The sequence below is a fragment of the Pectinophora gossypiella genome, chromosome 28, assembly GCF_024362695.1.
Source record: "Pectinophora gossypiella chromosome 28, ilPecGoss1.1, whole genome shotgun sequence".
NCBI lineage: Eukaryota > Metazoa > Arthropoda > Insecta > Lepidoptera > Gelechiidae > Pectinophora > Pectinophora gossypiella.
In genome coordinates, this window is record NC_065431.1 from 654,071 (window position 1) to 666,728 (window position 12,658).

The 12,658-nt window shown below is 41.0% G+C and overlaps 1 protein-coding gene across 5 annotated transcripts in view; it reads right to left on the minus strand.

Annotated features, from left to right (window-relative positions):
- LOC126379115 (copper-transporting ATPase 1) overlaps positions 1–12,658 on the minus strand; it is a 75,518-nt gene that overhangs the window by 49,851 nt on the left and 13,009 nt on the right. Inside the window, exons 1-2 of one of the 5 annotated variants that reach the window (XM_050027726.1) lie at positions 11,951–12,125; positions 4,777–4,885 (exon numbers count right to left, since the gene is read on the minus strand). The exons of 2 other annotated variants lie outside the window; for them this stretch is intronic. In XM_050027726.1, the coding sequence (XP_049883683.1) occupies positions 4,777–4,826 (50 nt within the window). In that variant the 5' untranslated portion in view covers positions 4,827–4,885; positions 11,951–12,125. Of the gene's footprint in view, positions 1–4,776; positions 4,981–11,950; positions 12,126–12,658 lie in introns of those variants that run through there. 2 more of the 5 variants (XM_050027725.1, XM_050027727.1) reach the window with 2 other exon arrangements.

The following is a 12,658-nucleotide window of genomic DNA, read 5'->3' on the forward strand; positions in this document are numbered from 1 at the left end:
GGTAATTTATTTTTTACAAAATGGCAACACAGGGTGGGATGACGTCAGCTGGGCTAACCTTGAAATGTTAGCTGTCACTTTTGAGCATACCTGGTTTTCTTATATCATGGACTACACTTCTTCATATCGTGTGGGTTGTGAGTTAGAATACCAACCTCATCAACCCTGGTGTCAGGGTTATAATTGAGCCGCCAAAGGCCCCTAACATGGCTCATGTAACGGTTACTCACTTACATCAGTAAATAGTAGACGGGACCAACGGCTTATCGTGCCTTCTGAAGCACGGATCATCTTACTTTCGGACAATGACGTGATCAGCCTGTAATGTCCTAACCAAACTAGGGATCACAAAGTGATTTTTGTGATCCCCTACCGGGATTCGTACCCAGAGCCTCCGGATCGTGAGTCCAAAGCTCAACCACTGGACCACCGTTCATGGACTACACCGTGAAATATCGTTTCGAACAAGGAGTGAGTATAATTTCACTTATTTAATTACCTCTAAACTGGGTATGTACTGGGCTGAGAAGGTGCAGGTCGTGTCGTATCGGGAGGTGAAGGTTTTGGCGGGAAGAAGAGAGGAATGGCGGTTACTCCACCGACAAGAGCGCAGCTCTTAAATAGAGAGAGAGAAACTGGGTATATAATCTGTAATTGTTTTGCAAACAAAGCCTTATTGTTGCTTAGCGTTCCGCCATGATAGGAGGGAAATGTTGACAGCTTCCGTTTTCGACACGCTCATTACTTAGGGACTGGGCAGAGAAAAACAGCCTCCGTGGTCTAGTGGTTAGAGCGTTAGGCTCACGATTTGGAGGTCCGGGTTCGATTCCCGATAGGGACATTGTCGAAATCACTTTGTGAGACTGTCCTTTGTTTGGCAAGGACTTTTCAGGCTTGAATCACCTGATTGTTTGAAAAAGTAAGATGATTCCGTGCTTCGGAGGGCACGTTAAGCCGTTGGTTCCGGATATTAGCCGTAAAAACATTTCCACCAACCCGCATTGGAGCAGCGTAGTGGAGTCTGCTCCATACCCCCTCCGGTTGATTGAGGAGAGGCCTGTGCCCAGCAGTGGGACGTATATAGGCTGTTTATGTATGTATGGGCAGAGAAAACACATACATAACCTTACCCCACCCTCACTCTGGATTATACTACTACTAAAGACCTCGTAAAATAAATTTTCCACTTACCTATTCCTCAATTTATACCTATGCTTTTTCTAAGTTTATTTTGTAATCCTTATTTTTGTATTGTAAGGATTAAACAAATATAATCCTTTCATTCAGAGGAGCTCGGTGGCGCAGCGGTTAACGCGCTCGGTCTGCGATTGTTGAAGTTAAGCAACTTTGGCAAAGGCCGGTCATAGGATGGGTGACCACAAAAAAAAAGTTTTCAGCTCGAGCTCCTCCGTGCTTCGGAAGGAACGTGAAGCCGTTGGTCCCGGCTGCATTAGCAGTCGTTAATACCCATCAATCCGCACTGGGCCCGCGTGGTGGTTTAAGGCCCTTCCTCCCTACTCGTATCCATCCATAGGGAAGACCCGTGCCCCAGTGGGGACGTTAAAGGGCTGATGATGATGAATCGTTTCATTCATGAATGCCCCATACCACAATTTTTAGCTGTCTACCCCAAAAGGGCTTCCGACCTTGGTTCTACTGAAATGGGCCGAGCGACCATAAAAGCATCTGCGTCCCGTCGATTCATTAATTCAGTTATGTCCGTAATGTCATGCAGGCGAGATGAAAAATACCGATCCCCCCCCCAACCAGGCACCCTCCTACACCCCACACCCCCTCGCCACCGCGCCTTTCACCGTACAGTCATGAGCAATATCATGTACCCACTTTAGGACTCTGTCGCACAAACATATTTGACATTCAGTGAGACTTACAGGAGGAGCTCGGTGGCGCAGCGGTAAACGCGCTCGGTCTGCGATCTGAAGTTAAGCAACTTTCGCAAAGGCCGGTCATAGGATGGGTGACCACAAAACAAACAAGTTTTCATCTCGAGCTCCTCCGTGCTTCGGAAGGCACGTTAAGCCGTTAGTCCCGGCTACATTAGCAGTCGTCAATAACCATCAATCCGCACTGGGCCCGCGTGGTGGTTTAAGGCCCGATCTCCCTATCTATCCATAGGGAAGGCCCGTGCCCCAGCAGTGGGGACGTTAATGGGCTGATGATGATGAGACTTACAGTTCAATTTGTCAAAAAAGTTAATGTGACATGGTACCAAAGTGTATACATATTAATGCTCGTGACAGTACGTTGTGGGCGGCTAAAGCGTGAACAACATGTCATTGAATAAAGACACAGCCTCCGTGGTCTAGTGGTTAGAGCGTTAGGCTCACGATCTGGAGGTCCGGGTTCGATTCCCGATGGGGACATTGTCGAAATCACTTTGTTGAGAAAAACCGAAAAGTCATAGTTTTAATCATTTTCCATTTGGTAACCACTATTGTTTAGCATTATGAAGCACGTTTTTCACCGTTGCCCGGTGGCCGTTAATTTAAACTACTCCTTTTCTTCCATAATTATAATTATGTAGTAGTTTAAGTAGTGATATTTATTTATTATAACAATTATAATTATGTGTATTATTTATTATTATGTAGTTTATGTAGTCGAAAGTGTGATTGAATATTTTTAATATTAGTAAAAACAATGTAATGCACCTATTAAGCCCTTACCAAACAAAGATTAAATTTAACATAACATAACAAATACTTTATTGCACAAACAGGAAAAAACAAAATACAAAACAAAAGAGAAATAGAATGAGTACAATGGCCTTATTGCTAAGTAGCAATCTCTTCCAGGCTACCTTTAAGTATAGGAGATATTGAATATTATTTAATATAGCTATGATTGATTTTATGGATAATTCCGTGCTTCGGAAGGCACGTTATGCCGTTGGTCCCGGCTATTAGCCGTAAAAACACGTCCACCAACCCGCAGTGGAGCAGCGTGGTGGAGTATGCTCCATACCCCCTCCGGTTGATTGAGGGGAGGCCTGTGCCCGGCAGTGGGACGTATATAGGCAGTTTATGTTATGTTATGTTAAATTTAATCGCAAATAGTACGTTCCCGAATCAACACTATCACGTAGAATTGAGTAACATGTCCATATATTTACCCTCACTGAGTTATCAGCGTATTGATAAATGATTAGATAGCGAGTGAGTGGAGTCTAACAAGAAGCTTGATATATGTTGGAGTTTAATAACGCAATGGATAAATGAAACGCATTTCAAACATACCATGAAGAATCACGCCTGCGTCTTTCAACGACCTCCGTGGTCCAGTGGTTGAGCGTCGGGCTCACGATCCGGAGGCCCCGGGTTCGAATCCCGGCAGGACACAAAACAAAAATTACTTCGTAGTCCCTAGTTTGCTCAGGACATTACAGGCTAATCACCTGATCGTCCGAAAGTAAGATGATCCGTGCGTCGGAAGGCACGTTAAGCCGTTGGTCCCGGTTACTACTTACTAATGTAAGTAAGTAGTTGTTACATGAGCCATGTCAGGAGCCTATGGCGGCTCAATAGTAACCATGACACCAGGGTTGATGAGGTTGGTACTCCACCTCACAACCCACACGATAGAAGAAGAAGACTCTTTTTTATTTTATAAATTGTTTATAAGATCACGACTATATCCCAATTGAGGTAGTCACAGATACATCCATCGCAAGATGAACTAAGTACCCACACCTCACCGAGCTTTCTGTTAGTGTTAGACCAACGTGATAGGTGAGCCGTATCGCCGTCTATAATGGTCGACCGAATTATGTTTATGTTTTAAAAATAAAAAATATCTTAGAACACTGGTTTTTCCATCTTCGTGGGTCGTGTTGAAGAAAGCTGCTACGCATTCCTTGGACAGCCATGGGAATCAACGTCTCCTTTCTTCTTCTTCTATCGTGTAGGTTGTGAGGTGGAGTACCAACCTCATTAATCCTGGTGTCAGGGTTACTATTGAGCCGCCAAAGGCCCCTGACATGGTCTCCTTTCTTGATGAGATCAAGGTCACCAATCGTCTAATTGCCATGAGAGAGTCTTGAGTTTCTTTGAGCACATAATGCGATCCCCATTACACTGTCTAGAGAAGCACATTATCCTGGGCCAGAGTGAGGGTAAGCGTGCCAGAGGAAGAGTGCTGATCAGACGGGTGGACCAGGTCAAGCAAGGGGCCCTATAGAAAGAGCTGTACATATTGCACAGGACCGAACCCAGTGGAGAAAGATCACATACAATCACGATCCTCAGCTGCATAGGAACGACAAGAAAGAGAATAGATAGAGAAGGAGAAAGAGAAGGAGAAAGAGAAGGAGAAAGAGAGAGATAAAGAGAGAGAAAGAGAGAGAAAGAGAGAGAGATATAGATAAAGAGAGAGAAAGATGGATAAAGAGAGAGAGAAAAAGATAAATAGAGAAAGAGAGAGAAAAAGAGAAATAGAGAGAAAGAGAGAAAGAGAGAAAAAGAGAGAGAGAGAGAGAGAGAACGAGAAAGACCACTTAATAAATGTTATGCTAAGTTACTGTGCCCCAGCGGGGCTTCACAATGTACGGTCACGAGCATTAATATGTATACACTTTGGTACCATGTCACATTAACTTAAGTCTCACTAAATGTCAAATATGTTAGTGCGACAGAGTCCTTAAGTGGGTACATTATATTGCTCATGACTGTATCTACCATATCCTGTATACCACCTACGTAAAATTGTGACTTGCAATAAATGATTATGATTAAGAGAAAGAGAAGAAAAATATCTTACCCAATCTCCACATCATCCAGCCTCTGATACTTGACTCCTCGGGAAAGCATGTTGTCTCCTTCCCGCACGTTCGTTTCCGTATCACTCACTCACTCACACTTTGCTAACTCTTTGTACAGGAAAGAATTCAAAATGACGCATTTGTGTTCCTTCATTGATAAAAAGTATAAATAAACACGTTAGGAACAAAGATGGCGGCTTGAATAAATATGGCGGCTTGAATAAGTATGGCGGCTTGAATAAATATGGCGGCTTGAATAAATATGGCGGCTTGAATAAATATGGCGGCTTGAAAAAAGATGGCGGCTTGAATAAATATGGCGGCTCAACTAATTTTATAATTGGTGATTAGTCAACATCCTTCGTAGTCTAGTTAGTGGTTAGAGCGAGGCTCACGATCTGGAGGTCCGGGTTCGATTCCCGATAGGGACATTGTCGAAATCACTTGTGAGACTGTTTTTTGTTTGGTAAAGACTTTGAAAGTGACTTCGACAATTTCCCTATCGGGAATCGAACCTGGATCGTGAGCCTAACGCTCTAACCAATAGACCACGGAGAACAATTAGCAGAACGCGTTTTCTGCCAACAAAAGTATATTTTCACATAATCTGTCTTAAAAAGAAAGTTCTTAACTTCCATCTCTTTCGCACACTATTGCCGTCTCGCTTGATAACAACTTTCACTTCATTCGTTGTCGGTTACAGTTGTTACCGAATCGAAGCAAAATGGACTAAAAAAAGATGTGTTGTAATCGGCTAATCGTATCGAGTAATTGTTCTTTTTTCCGCTCACATAAGCTTACGACTGTATCCCAATTGGGGTAGTCAGAGATACATTCAACACAACACCAATTAAGTAGCAATAACAAAAGCGGGCACAGTATAGAAGAAAGACGTTGGAAGAGCCTTCTTCTATCGTGTGGGTTGTGAGGTGAATTAACAACCTCATCAACCCTGGTGTCAGGGTTATTATTGAGCCGCCAAAGGCCCCTGACACGGCTCATGTAACACCTACTTACTTACATCAGTAAGTAGTAACCGGGGCCAACGGCTTAACGTGCCTTCCGAAGCGCGGATCATCTTACTTTGTGGACAATCAGGTGATCAGCCTGTAATGTCCTAAACAAAAGTGATTTTTAATTAAAACACATAATAACGGGTTCTTACCGCGTTTAAATGGGGATATGAGACTCCCGATATTTCGACACTGTTGCAAGTGCCATGATCACGGGATGACTGATGAGATTGGAGTGGAGTAGGTAGATCCATAATTTTCTACGGGCAGACATATCTGTCTACCCTCTTTCTTTGCCGCTTGTTTATGTTTTCATTATGGCAGTTGCAACAGTGTCGAAATATCGGGAGTCTCATATCCCCATTTAAACGCGGTAAGAACCCGTTATTATGTGTTTTAATTATGATAATAACCGCGTAAACTTAAAACAATGTATAAAAGTGATTTTTGTGATATGTCCCCACTGGAATTCGAACCGGGGACCTCCGGATCGTGAGTCCAACGCTCAACCACTGGACCACGGAGGCCGTTTGGACCAAGTGAGCGCGAAACGCCGTTGGCCCCGGCTGCATTAGCAGTCGTTAATAACCACCAATCCGCACTGGGCCCGCGTGATGGTTTAAGGCCCGATCTCCCTATCCATCCAGGGAAAGCCCGTGCCCCAGCAAGTGGGGACATTAATGGGCTGATGATGATGATGATGATGATGATGATTTATTTACACGCGCATCTGTATGTGACGTCTAACACCCATACGATTGAAGACTAAAGTAACACCGAGGGGGTGAGGTAAACCTAGCTCAGCCGCAGGTGGGGAGCGGAGACTTGCCGTTCTATGCGTAGTATAGTTATTCCTTATTCTACGACTTAGCTTCATTAAATCGATGACTTTTGACTTAACCCCTCGACGTCTGCGGTTCGTGCATTTTCGTATCGATTCAAATATTCTTTGAATAGTGTATTTGACTGGGTCAAAGATACATTAAGTATAAAATTATTTATTTATGTATATTTCATTTAGGTAACTAAGACCCATATAATATATACCTTTTCACACACGTACACACACGCACGCACACACACACGCACGCACACACACACAGACACATACACACACACATTATACAAACATTCTTTAATTGCTTATTTGTAAAACGTAAAGGTAACAAAACTTTCTTACCTATTTACTATTGTTATAGTAGAGCGGAGTCTCCTGGTACAGGCATATTTTGCTTAAAAGGAGGCTCCAGTAATTAGTTAAGAAAAAACATGTAAGAAAAGAAAATAAATACTTTTTGTTTTTTTTTTATTTTGACCTTTACCCAAGAATACTTAATGTTACCTATTTGACATACAATTTTCTAACGTTTATATTGAAAAGACATTTCATTACAATATATTTGTTAATTTTTTATTTTGATTATATTGAATGCTATTGTAATTTATTTAATAATTTTATTTGTAATTTAATAATCTGTTATGTTTTAAATTCGTATACCGAAAGGTGCGACATAGTGCGACATATATTATATTGTAACAACTCTTTTACCTATGTTGACGAATAAATGAATTTGAATTTGAATACATACAATTCATGTTTGGAACATAAATAAATATCCCGTGCTCAGCGATGAAGGAAAACATCGCGAGACAACCCACATTCCGAATGCATTTTCGGATGCGACCTAACCTGTATTGGGCTGGTTTTCCCATCGCGGGTTGGAAGGTCGGACAGGCAGTCGCTTTTGTAAAAAACCGGACTTGTCAAATCTTCAGGTTAGGTAAGCGGACCCTGTGAGGAACGGGATAATGCTAGGGGGATGATGATGAATGTACCTCTGGCTACCCCATTTAGGATATAGTCGTGAGCTTATGTTAGGTTTAAGAAATGCCGCAATGCCATAGGGATCTGTAGTCATCGGCGTCGCTACGGGAACCCGTATACACCCAAGTGCTGCGAGAATCATCTACGATAGATGTTAAGTTTTAAGACAGTACATAACATAAACTGCCTATATACGTCCCACTGCTGGGCACAGGGCCTCCCCTCAATCAACCGACAGTAGACACAAGACAGAAGACAGTAGTTAAACAAAAACTTTACAAAAAAGGTTATTATAAAGTTAGTGGTTATTTAGAAGATATGAATGCATGGGATTAACTGTCTGAGAACTGATATTAGGCAGCTAAATTACTCAAATTGTATACCAATTTTTTTTCTGTTAAAGTTAAAGTTCTTTTCCCCGGCTATACAGGTTGTGAAAAGCTGCAGTAGTTTTAGGCGGATGAGACGTTCGTTATGTACAAATTGACGATTCAAAGTGTAACTATGTTACCAACTGAATAAAGATATTTTTGAATTTGAATTATTATTATTTTCCTTGTAGTATTGTTAGTCATCACTAGTAATACGTGATCGCCATTTGATACAATGTAATGAAATGCTTCTGCAAAAGGCTTATCTGCACGCTCTGTTCGTTACGGGATAGATAGCAAGTTTAGTTACATACATACACACATACATACATCTTCTATCGAGTAAATAAAGAGATTACCTATCTTCTTCTATCGTGTGGGTTGTGAGGTGGATTACCAACACCATCAACCCTGGTAGTAAGTAGAGTTATTATTGAGCCGCCAAAGGCCCCTGACATGGCTCATGTAACGATTACTTACATCAGTAAGTAGTAACCGGGACTAATGGCTTAACGCGCCTTTCGAAGCACGGATCATCTTACTTTCGAATAGTCAGGTGAAGGCTGTAATGTCCTAACCAAACTGGGGATCACAAAGTGATATTTGTGATATGTCCCCCCCGGGATTCGAACCCGGGACCTCCGGATCGTGAGCCCAACGCTCAACTACTGTACCACAGAGGCCGTTTAAAGAGATTATGAACGTGAGCAATGGGAAAATAGGTAATTTTCATATTAAAACTCTACAAGGTTCATCATTATCCATCTTTGGACTTCGTATCAACAGTGGCTGCAAGTTGTCTTTGATTACTTGTGGCTCTGCCCACCCCATTAGGGATTACGGGCGTGAGTTTATGTATGTATGTATGTAAAACTCTACAACGCCATCTATATTGTTTTTGGGGAAGGTAACCTGGAAAGTCCTTCTTTAACCTAGTTTAACAGCCTCCCTGGTCTAGTGGTTAGAGCGTTAGTCTCACGATCTGGAGGTCCGGGTTCGATTCCCGATGGGGACATTGCATTGTCGAAATCACTTTGTGTCCTTAGTTTGGTAAGGACTTTTCAGGCTTGTATCACCTGATTGTCCGAAATAGTAAGATGATTCCGTGCTTCGGAGGGCACGTTAAGCCGTTGGTCCCGGCTATTAGCCGTAAAAACACCTCCACCAACCCGTAGTGGAGCAGCGTGGTGGAGTATGCTCCATCATCCAGTTGATTGAGGGGAGGCCTGTGCCCAGCAGTGGGACGTATATAGGCTATTTATGTAACCTAGTTTATCTGTCTGCCTTCATTTTGTACGAACACTGCTAGTGACTAATATTAAGTGTAAGTAAGTGCATCTATCTTGTATTTATTTTTATACTAGCTACCCGCCCCGGCTGAGGAAAAAAAATCAAATTATTTACGACATCACATTAAAACTACACTGCGCTCCAAAACGGGTATCACTGATGTGGGGAAAAAGTCCGCCAAACTGAAGTGGGACTGGGCCGGTTATTATAAAGTAAACTTTACAAAAAAGGTTATTATAAAGTGATTATTTAGAAGATATATGAATGCATAGGATTAACTGTCTGAGAACTGATATTAGGCAGCTAAATTACTCAATTGTATAACAATATTTTATGTTTATTTATTTTTTTAAAGAACGTCTAGGGCCCTGTGCCGAGGTTTTTCTTGCAGCTTCTTTTCCCCGGCTATACAGGTTGTGAGAAGCTGCAGTCGTTTTAGGCGGATGAGACGTTCGTTATGTAAAAATTGACGATTCAAAGTGTAACTATGTCACCTACTGAATAAAGATATTTTTGAATTTGAATTGCGCTTAAAAACGGGTATCACTGATGTAGGGGAAAAGCCACGTTTGTCGGATGCATCCGGAGCGATGGGCACGAGTCGTTACTCACTCGATACCTCAGGGCGGGCATAGACGTCGAGGAAGACCGCGTAAAAGATGGTGTGACGACCTCAATGCTTATCGGAAGGATTGGTCGGAGATCGCGCAAAGTCGAGAGGAGTGGAAAAATCAAGGGAAGGCCTTTGCCCAGCAGTGGGATCGTATAGGCTAAATAAGATAAGAAATAAGACATTAAAAACCTCAAAAATAACAGTATTCCACTATTTAATGGATGTTATTATACATGTAAACCTTCCTCTTGAATCACTCTATCTATTAAAAAAAACTGCATCGAAATCCGTTGCGTAGTTTTAAAGATTTAATCGTACATAGGGATATCATCATCATCATCATCAACCCATTAACGTCCCCACTGCTGGAGCACGGGCCTTCCCTATGGATGGATAGGGAGATCGGGCCTTAAACCACCACGCGGGCCCAGTGCGGATTGATGGTTATTCACTACTGCTAATGCAGCCGGGACCAACGGCTTAACGTGCCTTCCGAAGCACGGCGGAGCTCGAGATGAAAACTTTTTTTTGTGGTCACCCATCCTGTGACCGGCCTTTGCGAAAGTTGCTTAACTTCAACAATCGCAGACCGAGCGCGTTTACCGCTGCGCCACCGAGCTCCTCATAGTGATATAGGGACAGAAAAAGCGACTTTGTTTTATACTATGTAGTGACGTACAAGTATTCCCATGCTGCACTATCCCGCTATATTACATTGCCATAGCCTGGAAGACATTGCTACTTAGTAATAAGGCCGTCTATTGTATTCATTCTATTTGGTTTTTCCCGTGTAGTACAATGAAGTATTTATGTTATGTTAGTATTGAAGTCCAAAAAACCGCTCATCACCGAAACCGGTTTCGGCGTATTGAGAAAAACCGATAAGTCATAATTTTAATCATTTTCCATTTGATAAACACTATTGTTATGCGTAAAGCAGGATTTTTGGCGCATATACAAATTCAGAAACAAGATGTTGAATATATTCATTAGGTAGGTATCATAGTTATACTTTGATTATTTTTTTTAAGAAAGTCTAGGGCCCTGTGCCGTGGTTTTTCTTGTAGCTTCTTTTCCCCGGCTATACAGGTTGTGAAAAGCTGCAGTAGTTTTAGGCGGATGAGACGTTCGTTATGTAAAAAAAAACTCTTAGTCTATACGTAGATGCCAGGCCGGTTTAAAACCATTTAAACCAATCCATTTAAAACGAAAAAAAAAAAACCGTTTAAAACCGAAATCAACCATTTATTTCGGCTTCAAACGGCTGCTGTTGATGACTATGTTTTTCTTAATTATAACTAGGTACATTTTCTTGATTTTACCGAGGTGGGGATATTTTATTTATTATTTATTTATTTACATTTCACGACTTTACAGTTCAGAAGCCCAACACCAGTGAAACGGAGTACCTATTAAACTATGTAAAGAATTTTTGAACGTGTAATAAGTATACTGTTATTGATAATAATATATTTACCGTGTAGTTCTATAGGTACTTTCTATTGATATTCTATAAACTAATAATACGAAACATGACGTCAAGTGACCAAAAATCGCCCATAATGAAGTTTAAAACACAGTTATTTAATTGTTGTAGGTGAATTTTCAACGGTTTAAAACGATTTATTTGGGGTTTAAAACGGAAACATTTGGTTTAAAACGTTTTAAATCGGTTGTTTTACATCTATATACAAGTCCGGTACCAGGGTTCTTACCGGCCATCTTTGTTTAGGTAAGTTATATAGTTAAGAATGTTTAGATTACAGATATACCGGTAAGTGAGTGAGTTTATTTAGTCATGTGACGTCGTTTCGCTTTGTTTTTCTTATCTGTGATTGTTTGTGTCAATACAATGTTAATAGAATCACAATTCATAACCCAATCCACAATATCAACTAAAATACGCAATAAAATTCGTAATCAAACTCTACTTCAATTAATCGCATCCTTAAAAAACCTAACGCCGAAAACCTTGCAGCAAAAAACACCCAAACAACCGATTTAAAAAAAATACTAAGGAACACAAATGCAATTTATGATTTAAATAAAAAACTTTAAAACCTTCACACGAGTTCACTTCACGCCACAATTCGACACATTTTTACTTTTTAAAACAACGAAAAAGTTCGTTCGGAAAGTTCGTAATACACTTTCAAGATGGTTGACTTTCACTTTTTTATTTTCGCGCGCAAACGTTCGCGTCGGCGGGAACCGCGCCGTAGACTGTCTTGCGGACGTAGACTCAATGAATGTAGTGACGTGCGCATACTAGTGCGAAGTATCGATAGCAGTTTCGAAGCGATAACGCCACACGGTACTAATCTACTGTTTATTTATTTACTTATATACCTAGATACGTAATGACACGCCCGTAATCGCTAACTGCCCTGCATTATACGCGTATATAAATGAAATCAGAAATCAGAATCATTTATTCAACATAATTATCATGGATAAACTTGTTGAAAGTCAATGTAACATTTTTGAATTTACGTCATTTCGCAAGGTGTTGTGGCTGAGGAGAAGAAATGACAAGAAACTGCAACAGCAACACATCTTTTAAAAACCAATGAGGGTACATTACAAGTTATTTAATAACTAGAGGAACACATTCAATACCAGACATTTTTATTTAGGTAATCATTAATCTTATAATAAGCTTTTTTACATAAAGTAACTCACGCCTATTTCCCACCGGGGTAAGCAGAGACTATAGAATTCCATTTTCTTCGATCCTGACACAATTATCTTCCTTTCTCCACATTCATC